The sequence below is a fragment of the Sarcophilus harrisii genome, chromosome 3, assembly GCF_902635505.1.
Source record: "Sarcophilus harrisii chromosome 3, mSarHar1.11, whole genome shotgun sequence".
In the NCBI taxonomy this organism is placed as follows: domain Eukaryota; kingdom Metazoa; phylum Chordata; class Mammalia; order Dasyuromorphia; family Dasyuridae; genus Sarcophilus; species Sarcophilus harrisii.
Window position 1 is genome coordinate 453,526,584 of NC_045428.1, and position 27,118 is coordinate 453,553,701.

The following is a 27,118-nucleotide window of genomic DNA, read 5'->3' on the forward strand; positions in this document are numbered from 1 at the left end:
TTCAGCTTCTCTCTAGGATCCCAGGGGAGGGGAAACTGGAATAGTGAGAGATCAAAAATAAACCTCTTATGTCAAAGCCGGGAAGGAAGTATAAATACGGAGGGCTCGGCAGCCCACTCGGGTGCTTCCCAGGGTAGGGAGGCGGAGGCTCAGCAAGCAAGGCAGAGTCCGGGGGAAGGGGAGGAGGACGGATCCCACGCCTGGCCCACAGAGGCAGCAGCTCCCGCTCAGCCGGCTCCCCAGCTCGCTGCTGCTCGGAGAGGCAGGATCTCCGCAAAGAGGGAAGCGGGCTGAGCCACTGAGCCGCCGGAGGGAGCCCGGAGCCCAGAGTCTTTCTCCCTCCCTTTGCCCTTCGGCTTTGCCTCTCGCATTGTTCTCAGAGTCCCGGCCCTGGGCTGCCTGCCTCCCCTCGCTGTCCCCCCCAGCTGCCCCTTAATCTGATTTCACCGGGTTGAGTGGGGTTCTTCCGAGGTGACAGATCTTTCAGGTCCGCCCTGTAGCGGCTCCCAGCACCTGCCCCACTGCCCTGGCCGGGCTTCTCTCTCCCTGTGCCAGTCGCACTCCGAAGTCACCCATGCCCTCACCCTTCCCAGCCCTGCCCCGGGGCCCCGCCGCCTCCCCCTGGCCTTGGTCCCCGCCGCCGCCGCCGCTGCTGCTGCTGCTGCCGCTGCTGTTCTCCAGCGCCCTGGCCCTGCCCAGTCCGGGGGAGGAGGCCCACGAGCTGGTGGTGCCCACGAGGTTGCTGGGCAGCGAGGGGGAGATCGCTCTCCACCTGTTTGCCTTCGGGAAGGCTTTCCTGCTGCGCTTGGCTCCCGACGCCAGCTTCTTGGCCCCCGAGTTCAAGATCGAGCACCTAGGCGGGGCGGGGGGCACGGTCCGAGATGGGGAAGGGCTGCGGAGCTGCTTTTACTCGGGCACAGTCAATGGGCAGCCCGAGTCGCTGGTGGCCGTCAGTCTGTGCGGAGGGCTGAGTGGCTCCTTCCTGCTGGACGGCGAAGAGTTCACGGTGCAGCCCGCTGGCCCGAGGGGCGCGGGGGACCCCCTGACCCAGCCACACCGACTGCTGCGCAGGGGGCGGGAGGAGCGTGCCAGCCTCCTGGGGCCGGACTCCCCCGATGGAGGCTCTTTACAGCTGGAGCCCGACATAGTGACACAGGAGGGAGACCCCCAGGAGGAAGAGGAAGAGGAGGAAGAAGAAGAAGAAGAAGAAGCGGAAGGAGCCAGCGAGTCCCCGCCGCCCCTGGGGGCCACCAGCAGGACCAAACGCTTTGTGTCCGAGGCTCGATACGTGGAGACGCTGCTGGTGGCCGATGCCTCCATGGCCCGTTTCTATGGGTCGGACCTGAAGGTAGGAGCGCGCTTTCCGAGCTTAACGAGAAGCTCGAAAAGCCTTCCCTCACTGCTTCAGCCCGCATCCCCAAACAACTTCACCTCCTTCCAGTCTTCCCTCAGGAAGAACTTGCTACTTGTCTCTCACTACCCCTTCATTTGTGTTTAATCTTTTAGACACTTCTCTCCATCTCTCCTTTACTTGAGAAAGTGCTAACCCTTTCTGCCTTTACTCTCCCACCCGGACTATACTTCTTCATTGACTTCATCATCGGTTTTACTTACAAAGTTCCTGGAAAAATAGCTTTTCTAGTTCCTCATAGCACTCATTCTGAAATCCTGGAAGCACCTGGCAAAGTTGCATGTGTGGGTGAATTCCCCCTCCTAGGCTCCTTTTAATATCTCCTCCCCGTGCAGGTTATCCGGGAACATCTTGGAAGGGCATCCCGACTTCCTAAATTATCCCAAATAAATTAAAGGAACCCAAGAGAATGAAGATGGGGGGAAGGGGGGAGGAAGGGGGTTAAACAACTATAGCTTCTCAACTTTAGGACTCAAAATGTATTAAGGAAAAGAGCACAGAGGAGGGGAAATGGGGGGAAAGAGAGTAGGTGACCCAGATCCTTTATCTGCTCAGCTGAATTTGATGGGGGTAGAGGGGTGTTAGGGAACATATTTGCCAATATGGATCATAGCCCCAGCAAAACTGGGTTGTGCCCACAACCAACATGAAATGGGAGGAGAATGGGACTTCTGCCTGGGGACTGTGTGCCTGGCAGAGTGGGAAACTCCACTCTGGAAACTAGAGCTTTAGTGAAAAAGGGAGAAAAAAAAGAGTAGTAGAGTGTTAACCCTTTGGATGGTGGGGGCAGTGGGGGAGCGTCATTGAATGTATATATGTGGTATGAGCCCACCTTTCTAAAACTTGTACTTTATGTGTTGTTGCTGATCTCAGATCATAGACACAACCACCTTCAAGTGGGATACAGAGAGTAGTCCTAGGAGTAAATTGTACCCAAACCACTTGTAGTCAGAATGGACAAAGGGGGATGGATCTGTTCTCCCCAAGATTCACCACCTCCCCAAGGTTTGGAGAACCCCAGCTGGTAGAAAGGGTGCCAGAAACAGGAGGGAGCTATCCTCTCCCTGCTCCCAGGGAAAAATAGAACCAGGATCTGTGCCAGAAAGGGAGAAACTGATCTGCCTTTTGGATCTAGTTCCCTTGGAACACTAAGCTTGGAGAAATCAGTTCCAAAGGAAGAGCATCCACTGGCTGCCAATTAATGCAGACTCCCAGGAACCTTATTCTGTGCCCTTCAGAGTGGGCTAAGAGACAGTACTAATGACAGCCTAAAGGAAAGCAGCCATGGGAAAGGAAACAGACTTACCTTCCACTTCCTCACCCCACCTTCCCACTCCCTCTTGTCATTAAGAAATTCATTCAAGCCTGATTGTCATATGGAGTATTAGGGGATAAGAGTTCTACCTGATACTTCTGATTACCACAAAAATCCTGGCTAAGCTTCAGCCACTCAAACCTGCTATCTCCCTTGGTACCGGTTTCTCCTAGAGCACAGAGAGGCAGCTCTACCTCACCCAGACAATCTATCCATATGGGTTGGGTTTGGGTCTATGTTGCTTACATTTTCCACATTGGTCATGGAATCAGAGGCAGGTGCCAGCTTGCTCAGTCAACCTACCTTCTTCCTCTAATTCCCACGAAAGAAGGCTCCAGAGACTAGATACCAGAAATATGCTTAAGGGGATTGCTGCTTTCCCTCCTTCATTTTAGATACTTCTGCCCAGAGAGCCCTACCAGTAAAAGAACATAATAGATTTACATTAAGCACATTTTTCTCCACCCATCCCCAAGGCTGGTTTCTGGCATATATATCAAAATGGTAATGATAAAGAGAAAGGGGGGAGGGAGTAGGGGAGTTGATGAATCCCTGTGAAAAAAAGGAAAGGGAAAAAACAGGAAAAGCAGATCAGATCTAATCTAGGGATCTCTATAGCCAAATTGAAGGTACTAAGTCCTGTTTTTAACAAATACTTGTCATCACTGGGCATTACAGCTAGCCAGAGAGACAAACTTTGGCTTCTAGCCTATAAGTTGCAAATACTTTCAAACAAGAAGATTGAGCTGAGTTAGCCCTTCTGTTTTCTAAGCTGAAGAAAATTCATTTTAGCACTAAAATGGATGGAAGTTTGGGTAAAGAAGAGGTGAAACTTAGTTCCTTTCCCATAGCTTCCTCTCCCAACGCTCATATTAATGTCCTTCGATACCTTATCTTCAAGTCCGCTGCAAAAAGTCAAAGGAAGGCCATAGTGTCTGGCATGTTAGCTGTCTCTTACTATGCTTGCCAATAGCATTTCAGCTTTTAGTGATCGTGGCCTGGATGACCTAAAGCATTAGAGTCTCACTGAGCACGTGTATACATACACACATTTTTCACTATCTCTCTCTCTTTCCACCACATTATGCATGGGCTCTTCTGGACATGCTCATCTGGGTACTTATACCCTGTGGCATGGGGAAACTTAACAGAAAAAGCATTATTGCCACATGGGAAAGCTTTTCTCCTCTCTTTGGGTTAGTCTGCCCATATCTGGGACTGCTTCTGAAGTTAATCCTAAAAGGAAGAAACTTCTCAGCTCCACTAGCCCTTCTGTCTCCACCTTGATCTCATTTTATCACAGAGTATCTCCTCCTCTACTGTCACCACTTTGATAAAGCTGGAGGTGGGAGGAGAGAGCAAGGACTGAGGCACAGCTGTTCCCATGACCGCCCACTGGCCTCTTTCGTCTGACGTCCTCCCTGGCTGTGGAGATGCTACAGAACCAAGCTGATAATGTGCAGAACACAACAGATGAGCTGTGTTCTGCTCAGTGCCTTTTCCCTCCTCTCCACTCCTCCCAGGGCACTCCTGGAAGAATAAATGAAAATACAGCTAGGAGAGAAGGACAAATAAGAGGCCAGATTCAGAGTGCCATGTAACTTTGGTCACAGGGTCACTTTTCAGGCCAGAACACTCCCTATCCCTTATCAACACTTTAAAAAATATAATAGTATAATATATCTCTTCAAGCACTTTCCCAAAGACTTTTTCCATTAATGAGAAGTTGAGTAGTAGAGCATAGAAAACACAGGGCTTTGAGTTCTTAAGTTTAATCTTCCATCTTATTCCAATTTCTCATTTTACTTCTTTGAGCAATCCTGCCTAAGGGAAGTGGGCATCTCTATATGTAAAAAAAGGTGGAGTGGGAGGAGGAGTACAGGTTGTGTTGGCTCTCTATCTAAACATGGTCTCCTCTCTTATGGGAACAGACAATTAAAGTTAACTATCCAAAAAAAGCCTATGTCTGGACTTTTACCCTCATGGGAAGCTCATATAAGCCACTGCTATCCTGAAAAGCAGCTACTCTCAAGGATGAGGGAGGGAGGAATTAAACTTGCCCTGAGCAGGTCTCACTGTCAGGCGCCTATGAAGTTTTCCAGAACCCATGCAATTGAATTCACTTAATCCTTTGACAAAAGGGGCCCCCTGCCTCCCACCTCCTTATCTGATTTCAGAGTTAAGGGGCTCTAACAAAGGGGCTTTCTGAAAGGGAGGGGACCACCTCAGAAGATTCAATTAACTCTGGCTACATCCGGCTCCTACTAATTGTAACCCCAGATGAAACTGAAGCAAGAAAGAACTGGGTGGTAGGTTGATTGGTGCCCCCCAAGTCTTTCAGCATGGGAACCCCTAGATGAGAGGCCAGCTTGTCACTGTATCTTCAGTAAAGCTGGTTTTCTGAATTTTCCTGTCCTTTGGGAGCCCTCAGGCATGGGGTTGGAAAAATTCTCCAAAACAGACTGAGCTAATCTCTTGATGTCTAACCACCAAAAGGCTATTTCTAGGGGCAGGTCACTAATGCCTCCCTTCTTCATCCTTCTTATCTTCTAGGAGGGAAAAGTGCCAAAGGGCTACCCCACAAGATCTGAGGCAAATATCCCCGACTCTCTTATTTCAATCTAAATTAACCTAGGAAAAGATAGAATAGCGGTTTAAAAAAGAGTTCAACACCCTGTCCTGTACAGTCAAATAAAGTTATTCAAAGCAACAGTCAAGTATCTTAATGCCTAGTCTGCTCTCTTTACCTCTACCCCATACCCAACCCCAAACAAGACCACCATTGCTCTCCCAATTATAATAATAACTTTCATTTTCATACTTTAGAGTTTACAAGACTCCTTCCTTACATCAGGCTTGTAAGGTAGGTAGTACAAATACCATACCTATTTTACAGATTAAAAAAAAAAAAAATGAGGCTTCTACTGGTGAAATAACTTTCCTAAATTCACATAGCTTTAAAAAAAAAAAGTGAAAATCAAGCAAAAGTTTCTTTCAGTTGAAGAAAACCAGTTCCATAGAAAATGGTCTTAAATTACAATAGGAAAAATTTCTGAACAATAGGAACCCATAACAAGAAGGAAATCAAATGATCTCTTGTCTAGAAATAGTTGCCTATGAAGAGCAACACCATCTTAAATGTAGAGATATGACTACATTTATAGAATGCTTTTCCTCAAGCCAATCTGAGACAGTGTAAGCATTGTGGTCCTCATTTTACAGCTAAGAAAACTGAGGCTGAGAACTTAAATGATTAACTAGCTATGGAGTCATGGGTATCAGATCTGCTTCTGGACTCCAAACTTAATATTCTTTTCTCTTCATTGTTGAAACAGCTTTTGATTTCTGACAGGTCTTATTGCTCAGCAGAGGTATTGATGGGACAGTTCATCAGTGAAATAAGTCTATTTTAAAAACACAAGTCCATTGATGATTAGCTATTATTTTTTAAAATTTTGCTATCTCAGATGGTTCAGGTAGGATTTTCACCAAAAAGGAGTGGATATGTGCCACGGTTTATGCAATAACTCATATTTTTTCCTACCACAGATGAGTGATATAAAAGGGAGAAGGCAATACATTTGATAGTTATCCTCTAGTGTTCAATCTACTTCTTGCCTCAGACACTGTGTGACTCTGGGCAAGTTTTTTTTTTTTTTTTTTTTAATGATTTCTGTCTGTTTCCCCAGTTGTCAAATGAGGATAATAAAAGCACCTATCTCAGATGAAATGACATGTATAGTGCTTTGCAAACCTTAAAGCACTATATGAATGTTAGCTATTATTGTTATTAAAATAACTTGCTTTAGGGAGGTAGTTTTCCTTTGTTCTAAGGATATCACAAAGGTTTGAAAACCTTTGAATTCATGAGGAAGGAAGGATAAGAGTGGCTCTTTCTGCTTTTTCTCTTTTCATCGCTCTGTTCTTTTTTCCAGGCCTCTTGCCACCCTCTCCCTTCAGGATTATTTCAGGTACAAGGAGATTAGCTTCAGGAAAAGAAAATATCTGGAGCTGAAGCAAAAAAAAAAAAAAAAAAATAGCAATTTTTCTTTGTGACCTGCCTTAGGTCCCTGAAAGCAGCAAGGTATCAAGGAATGCTACCATTTGTTTTTGGTTGTTACTTGGCCTCCATTAGATTTTCTTTTTGGTGACTAAAGGAATGAAAGGATAGGTTATGTCCAAGATGGTCTGATAGAGAGTTAAGGTCATTCCCAGAGGCTGGGGACACCAAATAGAGCAGATCTAATGAGATGCCGAACCATCTGAAAGTGTTTCAGGAGACTAAAATCTTCTGATTCAGGCAGTCAGAGGTACCTGTGACAACTAGGCACTGCCAAGTGGTGTAGTAGCAGGAGATTTGGTCTTTCTCTTGGTGAAGGGATACAGAAGGACCACTTGTCAAGATTGCTGTCTAGAAGGGAGTTTGGATCATGGCCTCTGAAGTCTTTTCCCAATCTGAGAATCTACCATTAAGGAGGCCCAAGAGAGGGCCCAGACACAGAGGTGGATTCCTAGAGCTGACGTAGCCATTGGTGCTGCATCCCACCCCGACTCCCCTTCATCTCTTCCTTTCCTCCTCCTGTGGACCCTCAGGAAGCAGAATCTTGTCTGTTCCTCAGCAGCACATACTTATTCTGTAAGCAGGGTGAGTATAAATAGACACCAGATGGTAGAGCCAACGAGCCTGACCTTTTCCTTGGCCAGTTGCTGAGCTTACCTTCCGAGGTTGGCTTTCTAAGCTGAGCACGGTATCAGAACAAGAATTAGAGGTTAGGTTGCCTTGCCCCTGGGTGCCTCGGTTGCTGCCATCTAAGCTACGCCAGTTCTGTGCTTTCTTAATTCTTCCCCTCAAAATCCTGTCTCCCTGAGGATGGCTTAAGTACCCTCAAAGTTAAGAAAGAGCTAAGGCTGTAGTTGTTTGTTCTTTATTCTCAAAGAGAACCATGACATTAGGGAGGACTTGGATTTCAGTGAGGGAGGGCCGTGCAAGGTCACCTGTCTTCTCCCTCCAGACCCATCTGGGTCCAGAGATCCAATACAAATACAGGAAGACTGGAGGTGGCCCTGGATGGTAAGGTGACAAATAAGGGGAAGGGGAGGGAGGTTCAGCAAAGAGAATTAAACCTCAGACTTTGCATTTGAATAGATGTGGACAAATAATCTCTAGAAATTGTGAGAAGTAGCAGAGATCTTGAGGCAGCATATTATAGTGGAAAGCATCTCTTACTCAGAGTCTGAAGACTTGCCTTCAAGTTCCAGCTCTGATCCTAGATGGTTTTATGACTATGAGCAAGTGAAGCTTTCTGAGATTCAGTTTTCTTACAGGAAAATGAGAATGATCAAGCTTACACTGATAGTATATAGAAGGCTGCTCTTGGAGTCAGTCTTGGGTTCAATATAGTGGATGTCCTAAGAATGAATTGAGAAACAGTTGTAGATATGCCCCAGTAGAGGGAGTTTCCTCACCAGTAGCTCCCATACTGATGAAATCACGGGTCTTAGAGAAAAAAAGAAAAAAACTTTATACTGCTTACCTCATAGTTTTGGTGTGAGGAAATACTTTGTAAATTGCTATATAAATGTGAGTTTTTATTTTGTAATCCAGTCTCCCCCCTTAAGGTAAACTTACAACCCTAAAGGTTTCCTTTGGGTTCAAATATCTTAAGGCTTTTATTGATGGAAAGTTCTTCCCAGAGTCTGTCTTCAGTCCTTCCTATTGGAATTAAATACTATTCCCTCCTGTTCTGTCCTCTGATGAAAGTCATCTAAATTTTCTTCAGGACATCTAGGGAGCACAGTGGATAGAGTGCCAAGCCTAGCTAGAGTCAGGAAGCCTGATCTTCCTGCATTTAAATCTGACCTGAGATATTTCCTAGCTGTGTGGCTCTAGAAAAGTCACTCTGTTTGTCTCAGTTCCCTCATCTATAAAACCATTTCAATTGTCTTCGTCAAGAAGATCCCAAATGGGGTCATGAAGAGTCAGACATGACAAACAACTGGTCAACAAATATTTTCCGGTGCTTAACTTCCAGTTGTTTGTGTTCGGGAGAAAGCAGAGACTATTCTTATGTCTTAAAGCCTTTAATACCATGTGCTCAACCACTGTGACTGGCACTAAACAATTCACATCTGCTATTTCCTTCATCCTTACAACTCCTAGGAAAAAAAGTCATCCTAGCTACTTTATAGAGGTATTAATAATAGCTAAGTCTTTATGGTGCTTACTATATATACCAGGTACTACACTAAGCACTTCACAATTATGATATCATTTGATCATTCTCAAGATCCTGGGGTTCTATTATTATTCCCATTTTACAGATGGGGAAACTGAGATAAAAAGAGAATAGGTAATTTGTGTAGTCATACAATAAGTGTTGAAGGCCACATTTGAATCAGGATTTTGGAAACTGAGATCCAACAAAGGGCAGTCATTTGAAAATAATCAGATTCATAAAAGTGTAAAGAAAGCCCAAAGGGCTGTTCTTTCTGTGTCAGACCCTCTGCCTCCCTTCTCCAGAACACCCTCTAAAAAGCAACCCAGTAAGGAATGAATCTTTGCTAGCTACTGCCCTGGGCCTTTGGCCTAGGGTTGCATAATAAATGCCTTTTTTCTCATGAATCTGACTCCAAGAGCCAGTGCCAAGTTCTAGCATTTGCTGATAAGATGTTTACATCAGCCTAAACATTGCTGGAGTGCTTGACATGCTAAGTAACCTCCCAACCCCACGTCTGTGGGGCTATCCAAATACCTGGCTGTGGCCCAAGAGGTGCTCGGACAAATCCCATTCACAAATAATGGGATTCGTCTGGAACTCCCACACATGGCTTTAGCCGGTGGAATGTCCCTTTCCGGATTTTCCTCTGCTGTCCTAGCCACCCTCCCACCTTCCTGACCACAGAGGAGAAGGGAGATAGAATTTTGTGAGCCCAAGGGTGCAGGATGCTGACCAGGCTGGAGGACAGAGAGCCAGGTCCTGGTTCCCCGATCAGCTCTGGACTATCACTTTGCCCTTCCTTTCTCTATCTGGTCCAAGAGGGCCGGCTTGAAAAAGACCCTGAGAATGGAAAAGATACTAGGAAGGCTGGCTTGTTTTCAAACCCCTGGAATCTAGCATGGAAGCAATTGGCAATTTGAGAACAGGACGGTGGCCAAACCATGATCTCTGTGCCTTCAGCCTTCCCTGGGAGGAGCTGAAAGCAGGTGTGATCTGGAGCTGCCTCATTCTCACCAGACTCATTTCTAAGACCTAAGCAGATCCTCAAAGCTGCCCACACAGAAGCAGATAATGGCAGGCTACGAGGCAGGCAGTGGTCACTGTCAGTGCTGCTCCCTCCTCCCTGTAAAGGACAGGCTACTCCACTGACCATCAGGCAAATTTCTTCTGGGGAATGGAGAAGCCCCTATTTATCTAGATTAGATCAGTTGCTTTTTTCTAAGAAAATACCCACATTATGGAAGAGTTACAAGAACTGACAAGCTTAGCTCCAAAAAAAAAAAGAAATCAGATAAGATTCCTCTTGTGAGCTAACATAGCAAAAAATACTACAAATCAAGTCAGACTTGGACGTGTAGATTAGTTTTGTTGATTTGCCTTTTTTTCCTGCTCTTTGTCATAAGGGACAACTCTCTGGTTAGGGGAGAGTGAAAGAAGAAATGCACTGGTAAAAGAACAATCAAAATTTATTTTTAACTTTTATTTTTAACCAATGAAATTAGTTGAAAGGCAGTATTGCCCAGTGGATAGAGCAATGGACTTGGGAGTCGGGAAGACCTAAATCCAAAATCTGCCTCAGACATTAATTAATTGTGTGACCTTGGTAGATTCATATCACATCTCTCTGCCTCATTTTCCCCATTATGTCATGGGAGTGTCTGACAATCAACTGAGGTAATATAGGTAAAGCCTTTTGCAGACTTAGCATTCTTGATTCCTTCTTATGGCATTTAACCTTTTATTTCTCCTGGTGTCCTTTCCTCCTGGCAGAATCATATTCTGACCCTGATGTCAGTGGCGGCTCGGATTTACAAGCACCCTAGCCTAAAGAACTCCATCAACCTCGTCGTGGTCAAGGTGTTGGTGTTGGAAGATGAGAAGTGGGGGCCAGAAGTATCAGACAACGGGGGGCTCACACTGCGCAATTTCTGCAGCTGGCAACAGCGTTTTAATCCCACCAGTGACCGCCACCCTGAACACTATGATACCGCCATTCTGCTCACCAGACAGGTCTGTGGTCCTGGCTTCAAGAAGCCCTGGGGTTCAAAGGAGAACAGGAGGAAAGCAAATATAAGAGAGCCTCACCAGATCTGCCCATATGAGAGAAATATCTCCCTTCTGGTCCAGTCTGAAGGCCAGAAGTCTCATGAGTGGGAAGAATCAAGGATGATATCTTAGAGTAGGGTAATTGGAAAAGAAAGAATAGTTCTTATTCAGAGCTCAAGGACTCAAGTCCTTAATGTAAAGAAGAATAAATAGCAATTTGGGGAGTTTAAGTTACCTGTAAGAAAGAATATTTATTAGAGTTGGTTGTTAAACACAGGAACAGATTGGTAAAGGATCTTGTATGATCTTATAAAATTAGGAGAGGTGTTGTGTCCAGTGTGATTTAAATGCATTTCCATCTGAAGGCAAATGAGGTTATTAAGTGACTTTTAATATAGAGGTATGTTCTAGCCCACAGGTGCTCTGAATTCAGATGAAAAACCACATTTCCAACTTAAAAAAAAGAAGAAGAAAAATAGATCTCAAGTGAGAATATTTCAGTTATGCTGAAGCTGTCTTATTCTCTCCCTCTCTGTCTTGTCTTCTCACTGTCTTGGTCTCATTCTCTCTCTGTTTCATTCTTTCTCATTCTCTCTGTCTCATTATTTCACTATCTCTTTCTATCTCTACTTCCTCATACCACACCAATCCTGCCAAAAAAAAGTCGAAATAGCTAAAAAATTTCTTGGCTTACCTCAGTGATAATTTCACCTTTCAGAAAGTAGAGAAACCAAAAAAGAACTGAACATGATTCATACCATAAAGAGTATCTAGCTGCTGAAGTGGAAATTGGGAGAATCTTAAGAGGAAATAATCATTCCTTTTGGGCATTTGTGATAGAAGAGAAGAAAATTGTCTGTCACTCATGCTTTGGAAAGAACAGATCTCAGAGGTTTCAGAGAAAGGATAGGTAGAATCCAATAACTTTTAAATCTATAGGAGAAATAAGCCCAAGAAAGGACAAAGCAAAAATGGCTAATAAGGAGATGACACTCAAGATAAGGAATGAGATAATAAAAGATCACATATCTTTCCTAGATAAGTTTATATTGCCAAGCCTGAACAAACTATATCCTTTGTCACTGAAAGAAGGAGCAGATATAATTACTGGCACTCACTGTCAGATATATTGCATAAAAGCAAATTTCTTAATTTTTTTTAGGAAAAAGAAAAGAAAGAATAGAATCTATAGAATATAGGACAATGAGCGTGCCTTTAATTCCTGAGAGAATTTTAGGAAGTATTATTAAAGGCATGGTTAGTGAACATTTAGAAAAGGTAATGGTGATCACAAAAAGCCATCATGGCTACATCAAGAACAAATCATGAGGGGTCAGTTAGATGGTGGAATGGATAGAGTCCTGGCCCTTGAGTCAGAACAGCCCAATTCAAATCCAGCTTCAGATATTTATTAGCTGTGTGACCCTGGGCATATACACCCTGCCCCCTCCCCCCAAAAAGAAAGGAAAAATAGGTCATAAGAGACTTAATTTCCCTTTTTCTGGGATAGGTTTACTACATTAGTCATTTCGGGCAGAACATATTAAATCACACATAATTTGTGGAACGATGGGAATGCAACAACTGAAATAACTTGGTTCAACAGTTCTTGGATTAATGATATCAAACAGATCAGGGGAGATATATGCTCACCCAAGGACAGGATGACTGGTCACTGTCATAGAGGATGTCTGTAACAGACTCCAAATCAAAGAGAAATTTCCTGGGGACCATGAGGCCCTTCAGATGTTCTTATTGATGGCTGGCATTGTGCTGCTTCCATCAGGTGCTGGCACACTGCAATTCTTCCTAAATGAGACAATCATTCCAAAAAGCTCAACTTAACTGTCCACAAAGGAAAAAGCACGTCAATGAAAAATGCCTCTTCTTCTAACTGATATGTGATTGAAAGGGAGACCCATAGTGCTGGTCCACAAGGACGTCCTTGTCAAACACTGCAGATTTAAAGAGAAGGGAGGAAATGAGTTGGGTTGCATTTAAAACATTCTATAATACTTTTTTTTTTTTTTAATAATGCCATGCTTCTCCCTGAAACAACAGCTTATCTTTTTACCAACCAATATTATTCACGTGATACTCTAAAATTGTTAATCACAGAACACCTTAGTCTCTGAAGAATTAAGTTAGTGGGTCCCAAAAGGCAATATAGAGAGATGGGGAGCATAAATGAACTTCAATATATTACCAATGAAAAGTGCAAATCCAAAATTATCATCAAAAAAATTTGCCATAAGAAAAGAAGGGCTGGTCATGGAGCAAGAGCAAAGGATGACTGATGGACAGTCTGTGAGTTCCAATGGTTCCCATGTAATGTCAAGAAATTATAGAAAGGCCTCCTAGGGCCTTTAGCGTTTTTGATGGCCCCTCCTATGGAGGATATACAGAAAGCCATGGACTAGAGTTACATAGGATAAAAAGATAGGTTGTGAAGTTTACTGCTGGAGGGAGTACCCATGGGGATAAGAGCAAGACTCAATAGAATTATCAATGTATTGGACTGATAGATCAAGGGAATATTATGGATGATATCACTTAGATATTAACAAATATTTGACAAAGACTCTTTCTATTCTTGTAATAAGGATAAAGAAGTGTGGGCTATAAGAATACGTTTAAAGATTTGGGGCTGTTTTGGTGATGAGAAAACTGAGGCCCCAAAGATATTAAATAGCTTGCCAAAGTCACAAAGATAAGTCATGGAACCAGATTTTGATCCCAGATCCTCTATCTCTAAAGCCAGTGTCCTTTACATTGAATCCTTCTAATAGCATAGTTGGGTTGATCCTGAACTGAATGGATAAAAAAGCAGTCATTAATAGTTTCATGCCAGCTTGAAAGTTTTCCAAATTGAGTACTTTTAGGCATCTATATTTAGCCCTATGTTACACAATACGGGTTGGTTTTTTTTTTCATTTTTAAAAATAAATAATAGCTTTTTATTTTTCAAAATATATGCAAAGATAGTTTTCAACATTCACCCTTGCAAAACCTTGTGTTCCATATTTTTCTCCCTCCCTTTCCACCTTCCCCCCTCCTCTAGACAGCAATTACTTCAAATATATAATGTTTTTGTCAATCACTTAGAAAAATACATGGATGGCATTTTCAGGTGAGACATTCAGTATCCAAAATAAAATTTTTTAACCAGCTACAGCATTGAGTCATAAATGTAGGTTGAAATTCAGTAGAAATATTTTTGGAAGCAATTGGGGCTAAGTGACTTGCCTAGGGTCACACAATTAAGTAAGGGTCTGAGATTGGATTTAAATTTGGGTCCTCCTGACTCCAGGACTTGTGCTCTATCCATTGTACTACCTAGATGCCATGAAATAAATTTAAAATTTTGAGCTGAAAAGTCATTTTCACAGGGGAAAATTAGAAAAGATGTAACAAAAACAGCCATTCCTATGGAGGAAAAAAGATTTTTAGAGCTTTCAGTGACCTATAACCTTAATGAGGCAACATGTGATATGGAAATCCAAAAGCTATGTCAGTTTTAGGAACTATTCAGAGAGTACCAGTGTCCAGGACAAGTAAACTAATGATTGTTTTCAATTTTTTGAAGAGCTGCCACATGAAAGAATGATTAGACCCCACAAGTCTGATGAAAGGAGCTTGCAAAGAGGCAGATTTAGATTTGATATAAAGGAAGATTTCCTAACAATGAATTCTGATGAAAAGCAAAATAGGTTATCATGGGTGGTAGCATTTTTTTCTTTACTGAATGTCTTCAAATAGAGACTGACTGAATACTTGTGGGGTATATTGGAAAGAGGAATTTGTTCAAGTGTAGATCAAACTAGATTATCACTGACGTCTTTTTCAATTCAGAGGCACTGTGAAACAGGAACTGACATCCATTTGTAGTCATTGCAATTACAGTGATTAAGAAAACCAAGGATTTCACTTTTAAGAAAAAAAAATAATTAAGAATTACCTTTATACTGGCTCTTAGGGCTTCTTTGAGGAGAAATAAAAATCTCTGGGTCATCTCTTACATCATCCAGAAATCTATCATCCTTCCACATCTTTACAACTTATGGATCCCTAAAAGGGAAATAACAGGAGTCTGACTATAATTGGGAAAACACCACAAAATAGGTTCTAATCCTGGCTCATTAACTGAAAAATTACTTAATTTCTCTGAGCCTCAGTTTCCTAATCTCTTATTTTACAAAATGAGGGACTTGAACTAAATTATTTCTAAGGTCTTTTCTAGATCTAAATATTAGGTTTCATCATAGGATTCAAGGAGGCAGAAAACCTAGGAATAACAGGTTACTGATATTCTTCAACTTCCATGAGGATGGATGGTTTAGAAAATACAAATTGCTTTATAGGCCACTGTACAAGTATTCTCTGGGTTAGTTAAGCCCTAAGTAGGAGAGGGAAAGGGCCTGACAGACTTGTGGTTGCCCCTCTATAAGATTGTCTTACTTACAAAGTGGTCTTTCCACTAAGCAGGATTTCTGTGGGCAACAGAGCTGTGACACCCTAGGCGTGGCTGATATTGGAACTATATGTGCCCCTGACAAAAGCTGTTCTGTGATCGAGGATGAAGGACTCCAGGCTGCCTACACTCTGGCTCATGAATTAGGTGAGTTTTTCTCCTAGGGAAGTGGCAACTAGGACAATAGGAGAGGTTTCCTAGTCTATGTCTGCTTTCCCAGATACTTGGGCAATCATAGGCCTTCTGATCAGCCATAACCAGACTATGATTAGCAGAGAACTCAGAGTACATATTTGCATGTGGTTTTATGGTGGTTTTTGTATGAATCAAGAGTATGTGGGGAAGGCACACAGATCACTTGAGGGCGTCAGTCTAAGATAGAGATTCTTTTTTTTTAAATTAATTTATTTATTTTAATACACATTGCTTTTTGAAACATGTTAGGAGAGAAAAATCAGAACAAAAAGGAAAAATCATAGGAGAGGGAGAAAAAAGGAGAAAAAAAAAGAAGTGAACATAGGATATGCTGATTTACATTCAATCTCCATAGATCTTTTTCTGGATGCAGATCATTTTCTGTCCAAAGTCTATTGGGATTGCTTTGGATCACTGAACCACTGAGAAGAACCAAGTCTTTCATAATTGATCATCACACATTCTTGCTGTTACTGTGTACAATGTATTCCTGGTTCTGCTTGAATTCTCTCAACATCAGTTCATGTAAATCTTTCCAGGCCTTTCTAAAATCAACTTGTTAAGACAGAGATTCTTAAAAGAATTTTAGTGTCATGGATCCCTTTGGCAGCTTGGTTAAACTTTATGAACCCCTTCTGGATCCTTTCTGGACATTTAAGAATGTTCTTAAATGCATAAAACAAAATGCATAGATAGGATTACAAAGGAAACTGAGGGACAGCTGGGGCACAATGGAAAGAGCATTGACCTCAAATCTGGTCTCAGACCCTTACTAGCTGTGTGATGCTGGACAAGTCTCTTCATCCTGCTTGCCTCTGTTTCCTTATCTATAAAATAAGTGGGGAAGAAATGGCAACCACCCCAGTATCTTTGCCAAGGAAACCCCAAATGGGGTCACAAAGAAATGGACAAAATGGAAAAGAGAGAACAACACAAAGGCAACCAATTATATTTAAACAGTTTTAAGAAAATATACGTGTGTGTACATGTGTGAATATGTATGTATGTATGTATATATGTATAAAAAAATTCACTTAAGACCAAAACACTAACAGGGACAAATATAAATGAACATGTCCATAGCTAGATAGATTCTTGGCAATCAATCATCATCAATCATTATCAATCATCATGATCTAAGGTTATAAATAAAAAGCAAAGACCAATCCTTGCCCTCAAGGAGCTTACCTTGTAAAGAGAAAGACAACATGTATATAAGTAGTTATATTCAAGACATAACCAAATAAGTGAAATTTTAAACATTACATACACATAAAGCTATAAGGTCTTTTTTCAGGGTGACAAACAGAGAAATGTATTTTAAAGACAGAATGAAGTGACTAGTGAGAAATCAATGCTTCTTCTTCTAATTAATCCCAGAAGACAGCCTGAAGTAGGTAGTATCTCAGATCTGATATCAACCTGGCCAGTGAAAAACATTCTAAGGCTACAGTAGTACCAGAAAATGTCATAAGAGATAGGAAAAGAAAGGGATGAACTTGATCATGAGATAGTTTCTACCTGGGATATTTAAAAGTCAGTTAACTAATCAAGTAGCATTAATGAAATACCTCCTATGTTCAAGGCACCAAGAAGCCCCCAAAACAATCCCTGCCCTCAAAAACCTCACAGTCTAAAATAGTGAGAACTTTGGGACAACCAACAAACAAAAAGTTCCCACTGAGCTTGAAGGGTTTGCACTCAGGTGATGGGAGGGAGCACCCTAAGGTCCCTTGGAGTGTTTGCACTCAGGTGATGAGGGAGCATCCTAAGGTCAGGTGGGATGAGGGTGCAGATCAGGGCCAGGCGAGGGATGGGGTTTGGGGTTCTGGCATGTTAATAATGCGATGTGTGTGTTCTTCCCTAGGACATGTCCTTAGCATGCCTCATGATGACTCCAAGACCTGTGAGCGACTGTTTGGGCCCATGGATAAACACCACTTGATGGCTCCTCTCTTTGTCCATCTGAACAAGACATTGCCCTGGTCTCCCTGTAGTGCCAAATACATCACAGAGTTCCTGGATGGAGGACATGGTAAGCCTCCCTTGGACTTTGTCTCTTTTCTTCTAAGCTAGCAACACTTACAATCAGCCCCATCGGGGAAAGTCTTCTATCTTCCTGGAGTCAGAAAAATCATATAATTTTGGAATTGGAAGGGATCTTAGAGATCTGAATCAAATTTTGCTTCCCACCCCATCCCTCCTTGGAGGTACTACTACTACTAAGTTACCTTTATCTCCAAGAAATCCAAACTCCATGGCTCATGTAGCAGTTACAGAGCTGGGAGAAATTAGTCCAGAAAACCTTCCTGGAGGAGGTGAGTGTTTAGCAGAGTTTGGAGGACAGGAACAAATGTCCAGTGCTAAGAGAAGTTCAAATTGTGGCAATAGCCATGTAATGAATGAAACAATTGCAATACAAAATAAGGAAAGTCGTGGAGACAGGAAAAGGTTTATGTGATTGAGTGAAGAGTTCCAACAGGTAAAAAGGGATGAGGACATAAATAACCCTTGATTCTTTCCCCTAGTAGAAGGAAGCAATGACACTACTTCCTAATAATCCAAATATCATATTTTTTTGACTTTGTGGTATCTGACTTATTTTTCTCCAGCAGGTTTATACACACACACACACACAGGGATATTAAAAAGTCAGTTGACTAATCAAGTAGCATTAATGAAACCCTAGGACAAAGATGGAGTACATTATTTGTACAGATGCCAAGAAGCTTGTAGTTAGGAATTTGCATTTGACATAGAGGTGATAGGGAATCACTGAAGGCTTGTTCCTTTCTCTTCTAACCAGGTCACTGCCTATTAGATGCCCCAACTGCAGCTATCCCCCTACCTTCCAACCTCCCGGGCCAGGAAGCCCTCTATAAGTTAGACCAGCAATGCCAGCAGATCTTTGGACCAGGCTTCCGCCACTGCCCCAATACCTCGGCCCAGGACATCTGTGCCCAGCTCTGGTGCCGCACAGATACTGTCGAACCCCTCTGCCACACCAAGAATGGCAGCTTGCCCTGGGCTGATGGAACACCCTGTAGACATGGCCACCTATGTTGGGATGGTAGCTGTCTGCCTGAAGAAGAAGTAGAGAGGTCTAAGGTGAGTAATGAGGCTGCTCATTGGTAAAAGAAGGCAGGCCTACAGGTGTTTCTAATAAATCATAGTTCACATCCATGAAGCATCTCAGGATTTACAAAGGGTGAGATAGGAGTACAAAAATTCTTATCCCCCCTCTTCAGAAAAGAAAAACCAAAACTCCAAGAATACGCTCTGATTGTTTTTGTTCAGTTATTTCATGACCTTCTTTGGGGTTTCTTGGCAAAGATATTGGAGTGGTTTGCTATTTCCTTTTCTACCTTATTTTACAGATAAGGAAACTGAGGCAGACAGGGTTAAATGAATTGCCCAAGGTCACATGCTAGTAAGGAACTGAGGCCAGATTGCACTTAAGCTGCTATTATTTTATATCATCAAGGAAGTTACATAATTGAAGTAAAAAGGAAAGAGAATAGACCTGTGTAAAGAGGCAAAAAAACTTTCTAGCTTTTCTGAGGGATTTGAAAAAGGAGGCCCCCAGTACTATACACACTTAAAGATTACATTTTCCCCTTGCTAATGAGACTTTTAATTTCTTTTTCTTCTTTTTTTTCTGATGCAATTGGGGTTGAATAACTTGCTCAGGGTCACACAGCTAGGAAGTGTTGAGTGTCTGAAGTCAAATTTGAACTCAGGTCCTCCTGACTTCAGGGCTGATGCTTGGCTTTTAATTTCTTTGTTCCTAGCACAGTTTCTTCCACCTTAGGATGGTGAGATTTATTATATTTGAGAGGCAGCTATGAATTAAAAAAATAACAACATTGGAATCAAACCCAGTTTACTTGACTTTGAAACTATGATGTGACACTTTCTAGCTATGTGACCTTGAGCAAGCCAGAAAAACTCCTAGATCTTCATTTTCCTCATCTGTTAAATGAGAATGCAAATGCCTCTTACATCTATTTTAGCTCTTGTTATAAAGGATTCAGTGAGATATTACAGGGTAGTCTAAAGATCTAAACTAGCTTCAGATTGAAGAAAGGCTTTTGGCCATCCCATAATAAAAGTCTGTAAACCTCAAAACACTATACAGATATTTGTATTCCTTTTCATTCTGAGCCCTTTTTGGAGTTCACTGGGCTGGTTTCTTTCATCATTCAGCACCTCATTAGTTTTACATCATGCTTCTTAGACACTAATATAATAGAAATAGTCCAGGAAAATCAGGAAAGATACAGCTCTAAAGAGTGTCTTTTGCTCCACACTTCACAGGCCTATTCAGGCAAGTCATTTCAAATAATTTCCTAAGACAATTTTCCTCTCCACTTTGGATACTTATCTATTTCCTTTGCTCCCACCAATCCCAGAGACATTGTCCTCCCCAATTTTGTAAGGGTTGAACTCTCTACCTTAAAAGAATCCCTGGAAATTCTGACCAGTGGCTTGGCCAAATAAAGATTTGTTTGACTTTCCATGTATAAACTAGAGGCTACACTATTAAAACTAGTCCTTCTAGATACACACAAGTGTTTGGTCTAAGGGATCAATGGCTTGACCACAAACATTGGTAAGTATACCATTCCTCCAATGATTACCTACTAGCACTTCCACTAGGGATTGGTAGCTTGGAGACTTCCTGCCCATACTAGCTAAGTGACCTAGTTCAGAGAATTCAAGCCACTGTACCCGACTCACTGGGTCTCCTGTGTTGCAGTCCGTCGTGGATGGAGGCTGGGCCCCATGGGGACCATGGGGAGAGTGTTCCCGAACATGTGGAGGAGGAGTGCAGTTCTCCTACCGAGAGTGCAATGACCCTGAGCCAAGGAATGGAGGCCAATATTGCGTGGGCCAGAGAGCCAAATATCAGTCCTGCCACACTGAGGAATGTCCACCTGATGGTAATTGGCTGCTTACAGGGAATGTTCATAGCAGGGGCCGCGGCTGATGCACCAGGAGTTCCATGGGGGCAGGTCTCCAGCATTGGAGTTCTGAACCTGAGATGAGAGAATTCTCTGTCCTGACACCAGTGGACACGACAAGGCACCAAGCGTGGAAACAGGCTGCAGGGAACCAAGGAAAATCAATTTTTAGGGACCAGACATTGTCCTGAAAAAGTCTAATAAAGGGGCGAGGGGGAGAGTACCCAGGGCACTGTAAAGCTGTCCAAACAAGGTCACTCCGCGCCCCAGCTGTTCTTCTGGAGTGGCTAGGATAGTAACCTGTCTTGTGTCTGCCAAATCCCCCCTCTGTATGTTTGGAAGGACTTTCCAAAGAGGATGTAGAGCCAAAGCCTCAATGTCTAACCAGCCAACATTCAATCCAGGGCAGAGGGAGGATTTCTGAGTCTGACTCTCACTCAAATTCTTTCTGAGAATAGTTGACCATCTTCCCTGGGGTCCATAGCCCTAAGTGAGTCTTCCAGTAAAGAGATGTCAATTCTACCTCTCCTGGCCACAATCTTCTCCTTGGTAACCTGCTTAAAAAAAAAATCACAGAAGTTTTACTTGAAGGGGACAAAAGTACTAAAGGACAACAGCATAGGGGAGAGGGAAGAAGAGAGGAGAGGAAGAAAAAAATCAGTTCTTTTCCCCACAATCCTATGCAACTCCCTCTTGTTTTCCTAAAAATATTTCCAGGCATGAAAAGACAGAACTTTAGGATTTACCTGAGCACAAACAGGACTGTCCCCAGAGGCAATCAGTCATCTGCCTGCTGCATTGCTTTGCATTTTTGTAAGTGGGAGGGGAGTTTGTCAGTGATCTTTACTCTTAGAAACCCTGGCCAGTAGCCTGGCATTGTGCAGGTTTGCCTGACCTAATATGTGGAATGTGCCCAATTCTATAGAGAAAAAAAAATAAAGTGGAAAGTAGCCTGATGAGGTCAAATGAATATATCTGTTGCCATCTCAATCACGAGGTATTATTGAGCATATATTATGTGCTTGGCACTATGCCATTTTTATTTTAAGGATAGAGAAGAAATAAAGAACATGTTTCCTGACTTTCTCCAGAAGGAGAACTAAGACATAATATGCATAGTTGAATTAGGATTCTAAGAGTAGTTAGTATTCAGTGAAAGAAGACCACGGGGTGAGCACCAATAGACAAGGGATTCTTTGTAAAGGGAATCCATCTTTACCATGATGGCTCCAGTCCATAAAAATCCCCCCCCAACATAGAACTTGTTTTGAACCCCTATTAAACAATTATTCCATATCATTTTGCAGTATTTGCCCACATCTGTCTTTTGTTTTTTCATTCCATGACTGAGGAATTTTTGTTAGTTCCTCTGATATACAAGACTTTGAGTCCATCATTCAGCAAACATTTATCAAGCATTTACTGTGAGTTTCATAAGGACAAGCCCCATGTAATGTTTAATCTTTTTGTCTCTCCTATCTCCCACCATTGTGTTTTGCACATTGGACTTGAGATGATCCAAGACAAATAGGTACCATTTTGACAAGTAAAGGTGAGGAAAAGTATCCAACTGAGAGAGATTGGCCTGAGAGTTGACATGGCAATAAGAATGAACATGGAATACGTTTAAAAAATACATCAGCTCAGGCAGAGGAGTGTTGTCTGGGGTCTCACAGCTATATTAGAAAGGGTTTTTATTATAAGGGCTTTGGAAATGAGGTGGCAAGCAATAAGGAATTGTTCTTATCTACCTAGGAATGACATAATGAAGACTGTATTTTAGGAAGATTAGTCAGACAATCATATATAATCGAATACAAGATGGATTGAGAGAAGTACAGATAGGAAGGACCAGCTAGGACACTATTAAAATTACCTGGGATATGGGGATGAGGGCCTGTATTTAGGATGGGGGCAGTGGAAAAGAGGCAAATTCAATATATGTGATAGGGCTAGATGACATTTTTTATTTTTGATGGGGAGGGAAGAGGTCTAGCCCTATGATTTCATCTGCATGAAGAATTCCTTGTGCTGAAAATTCTTCCATCAAGTCATCAGTAATTTATAGTCTTAAAGGATTGTCAGAGGGATTGATAATGACTAGCCTACAGTGACATTTGTCCATGTATCAGAGACACAATTTACACTTGGTTATTCCTGCTTCAAAAGCCAATCCTCTATTCATTATGCCTTACTGCTTCTCAACAGATGGAATGAGAGGGATAAATGAGAGAAAAAAAGACAAAGATAGCTCAAGATTTTCAGCCTTGGAGACTGAAGAAATAGTAGTTCTGTGAATAGAACTGGGGACTTTGGAAAGGGAAGCATGTTACTTTTGAAGTTTTTGAATTAGAGATCCTAGGATCATTGATTTATAGTGGGAAGGAACTTAAGAGGCCCACTTGATCCAACTCCTTAATTTTACAGTCGAGGAACTAAGGTCCAGGGAAGATAAATTATTTGCCCAAGATCACAAAGTTAGTGTTGAAGGTGGAAGTTGAACTTTTGATCAAGGTGCCAGTCTTCTTTCCATTGTATCAGCATCACAGAATGTTAGAACTAGAAAGAATCTTAGAAGTCATCCAGTTCAATCTTTATTTAATAGAAGCAACAAAAGAATTCCAAAGAAATCATTTATTCAGAACCCCAGAAATAGAAATAAATCCCAAGTCCAGGACACATTCCAAATGGAGATGTCTTAGTATAGTTGAAAATACTGGAATTGTAGAAGAGTTTGATAGAGTTTGAAGAATTATTGGTATAAAGGTGCCAATTAGAGCCATAATAATAGAATAGGAAACCAAGAGGGGACTGTAGAGAACACAAGACAGAAATTAGAGCTATCTTTTGTTCTGGGAGAAGCTCTATAGTTGTATCAAATGGTTTCCTATTCCTTAAGATTATAACATCATAAATTTAGAATTAAAATGACCTTTAGAATCCAACTAGTTCAACGCCCCTTCCCCTATTTTATAGATGTAGAAATTGAGGCTGCTTTATCCAAGATCACACAGGTCATAAAAAGTCATGAGAGGTGGGATTTGAACCTTATGTTGACTTATTCATCTGTAAATTAGGAAGGAAGCTCTTCCCAAAGCTATCACTAAATAAAAATGGATTGAGTACTCTTGCAAATGAGTCCTGGGTATGATGAGGGTGGTGAGGTATTCTCTTCTAATTTATAGAAATATAGAATTATAGAGATGGAAGAGATTCTATCCCCTACACAAAGTATACATCTCAGTTGTCAGATCCCAAATGTCCATATAGCCTCAAAGTGTTGTGTCCTCCCTAAAAGTTCCTAGAATTCCACATTGTCTTCACCATCCAAACCCCTTCCTCTTGCCTTTTTTAGGAAAGAGTTTCAGAGAGCAGCAATGTGAGAAGTATAATGCCTACAACTTCACTGACAGTAATGGGAATCTTGTTCAGTGGGTCCCCAAGTATACAGGCGTGTCTCCCAGGGACCGCTGCAAGCTGTTCTGCAGAGCTCGAGGAAGGAGTGAGTTCAAAGTATTCGAAACCAAAGTAAGAATCCACAGACTCAGAATCCAGAAAGAAAGTGATCTTACCTCCCTACATTGACCTTCCTTGGACTTAATGTGAATTCTGCTTTTCCTCCCTTCTCCCCCCTACAGGTGATTGATGGAACCCTGTGTGGACCAGAGACTCTATCCATCTGTGTCCAGGGTCAGTGTGTCAAGGCCGGCTGCGATCACGTGGTGAACTCCCCTAGGAAACTGGATAAGTGCGGTGTGTGTGGAGGCAATGGGTCCTCCTGCAAGAAGATCTCGGGCTCTCTCAACCACTCCAAGTGAGTCTCCCTAAACCCTTATACCTAGGATCAGTGGCCAGATGGGGAAATTAGTTCACAGCAGGACAGTACTTCCTGTGAAATACATTTCCCTTGGAATGATTCAGATTTTCTTTTTCTTTTCTTTCTGTACTTCTAAGTTGGAGAGAGCAGCAACAGCCTGAGCCCCTGAACATTGTCCCTAATGACTTAGTGACTTTGAAAGTTGAGGGCTTTTCCAAGTGTTCTTTCAGAAGGTGTTCCCATCTTTGGCAACTATATATATATTTTTTTTTTAAAAAAGGCTTAAAATTGTCTTTACATGTAATTGGGGAAAGAAATAAAATATCATTTTTTTTAAAAAAGATAATCAGAGTTGGACAAATCAGGACACACAAACATTTCTTTTGCTGTCCTCAATAAATGAATCTATGAGAATCATTTGAAGATGCCCTGCTTAGCAAATTTATACTTGTTCCCACTCTATCCCATCCTGTTCTCCCATTTTACTATACTGAAAGAACACAATATGCCTAAGACAACTTATGCTCAAGAGATTACTTGTATTTCTAAGTCCAAAGGGAATAAAAAGCTGAAGCAAAGGATTTTTTTTTTGCTTTCCCTGGAGTTGATTTTAAATTCTATGATCTTATAAATTAGAAGAGATGATTTTAAATTCCACTGTATCATCTCACTCTCCCCCCAGGCCAGAAAGAGAATTGGAGTAGTTCTCATCCTCCTTTCTCCATTTTCCCTCTATTTCTCACAGGAATAAAAGAGGAGAAATGTATTAGAGGTTCAACCCTAATCCACCCAACCTCAAGTTCTATACTTCAACATTTTTTCCCACATTTTCTCAAAGGGTTATCAAAGCACCCAAGAAACACTTACCTCCTCACATGCTAACCAGACCTCCTCATAAGAAAGTTTTATCTCACTAGTTCCTGTCCTGGAACAATATTAACCAAGTGGATACTTTCCAACTCTAGTAGCAGATTGATCCAGAGGTGGAATGAGATTTCCATCTTTGCAGGGTTCTGGAATGATTCTCTGGAACTGATTTTTCCATGTGGGTTTTGAGCTCTATGTGCTGAGGTGGCCAAACAAAGTTTAATACCAGTGCACTGAACTGAATTTATTTGAGAGCTCATTTAAACTGAGAGGTGACAGGTTTGGCAACACCAATATACTTCTCAGAGCTTTTTGGGCTTGCTCTCCAGCTCTCTGGGCTAATCTAAAGATAGACATATCTAAAATTTCAACCCAATCATTTGGAACATAATTGCCAAATTAAGCAAAAAAACTTTTAAAACTAAATGGCAAACATTCCTGTCTGCCTCTGGAGTTGATTTCTTGAGGACTTTTTGAGCCATTTCTAAATGCCTTGCTTTCTTCACTCATCTCCAACCTTGTCTGAGAGAAAAAGTTTTCCCCACAGTCACAAACATTCTAATTCCTGGGCTGCAATCATAGCCTGGATTCTCTGACCATTGCCCTGAAGTGTCCCTCTCTTCCTGTAGGTATGGATACAATGACATAGTCACCATTCCCGCTGGGGCCACCAACATTGATGTGAAACAACGAAGCCACGGAGGAGTTCGGAATGACGGCAACTACCTGGCCTTGAAGACTGCCAGCGGGCACTACCTGCTCAATGGAGACCTGGCCATCTCAGCCATGGAACAGGACATCTTTCTGAAGGGGACCATCCTCAAGTACAGCGGCTCTATTGCTACCCTCGAACGCCTCCAGAGCTTCAGACCCCTGCCAGAGCCCTTAACCGTCCAGCTTCTGACTGTTTCCAGTGAGGTCTTTCCCCCAAAAGTCAAATATACTTTTTTTATTCCCAAGAATATCAACTTCAAACCGAAAGGAAAGGAGAAGACCAGCACCAACATCATCCAGCCCCTGCTAAATGTGCAGTGGGTCCTGGGGGACTGGACCGAATGCTCTAGCACCTGTGGGTCTGGCTGGCAGAGGAGGACAGTGGAATGCAGGGACCCTTCTGGCCAAGCCTCATCTACCTGCAACAAGGCCCTGAAGCCAGAGGACACCAAGCCCTGTGGGAACCAACCCTGTCCCCTGTGATGGTTCTCACGATCATGGACGTGGTACTGGGGAATGGACAAGGACAGCCACCTATGATGACAACATGAATCAGGACATGCATCCCACCCTGGCCTCCTGCTGCCACAGCCCCCAGGACAACAACAATGAAAAAGGGGAGGAGGAAAAGGGGACAGATCATAAGGATGCTGAGTGGACCTTGCTTGGGTTCCAATAGAGGGTATAGGTTTAAAGGCAAAAATGCACTTACTGACCTAAGTCTAGACTTGGTGTCGACCTGTTTTCGAAGGACTAAATCAGACTAAAAATGTTCAAGGAGGAAGAACAAAGTGCTATCTGTTTGGTTTCCCCAATAGATAATCTACCTCAAAGGGGGGAAAATAGTGGAAAGGAAAGGAAAAGAAAAGCTCTTTCAAAAAAAGGGATGTTAAGTATGTCCCTTGAGCTGCCTTAAAAGATGACAATGATGTCCTCAGTATTAAACTCCATTGCTGAAAGACTATAAGTAATAAGGGAAAGTAGGTGGCCAGATGTTCTCAAAGCATCCGCCTGAAGGAGAGAGATCCTTTTCAAGTATTTATGCAAATGTGTGTCGGACTAAAGTGTGATCTTGTACTAATGTAATGAGCTTAATCTGG

At 42.3% G+C, this 27,118-nt stretch overlaps 1 protein-coding gene across 1 annotated transcript; it reads left to right on the forward strand.

The window, feature by feature from the left end:
- ADAMTS8 (ADAM metallopeptidase with thrombospondin type 1 motif 8) lies at window positions 1-27,118 on the forward strand. The gene is made up of 9 exons (XM_003775286.4): window positions 1-1,348; window positions 10,715-10,954; window positions 15,476-15,608; window positions 17,524-17,691; window positions 18,463-18,764; window positions 20,416-20,599; window positions 23,976-24,148; window positions 24,259-24,434; window positions 25,934-27,118. The coding sequence occupies exons 1-9, from the start codon at window positions 575-577 to the stop codon at window positions 26,499-26,501; spliced, it is 2,718 nt and encodes a 905-aa protein (XP_003775334.2). The 5' UTR covers window positions 1-574; the 3' UTR covers window positions 26,502-27,118.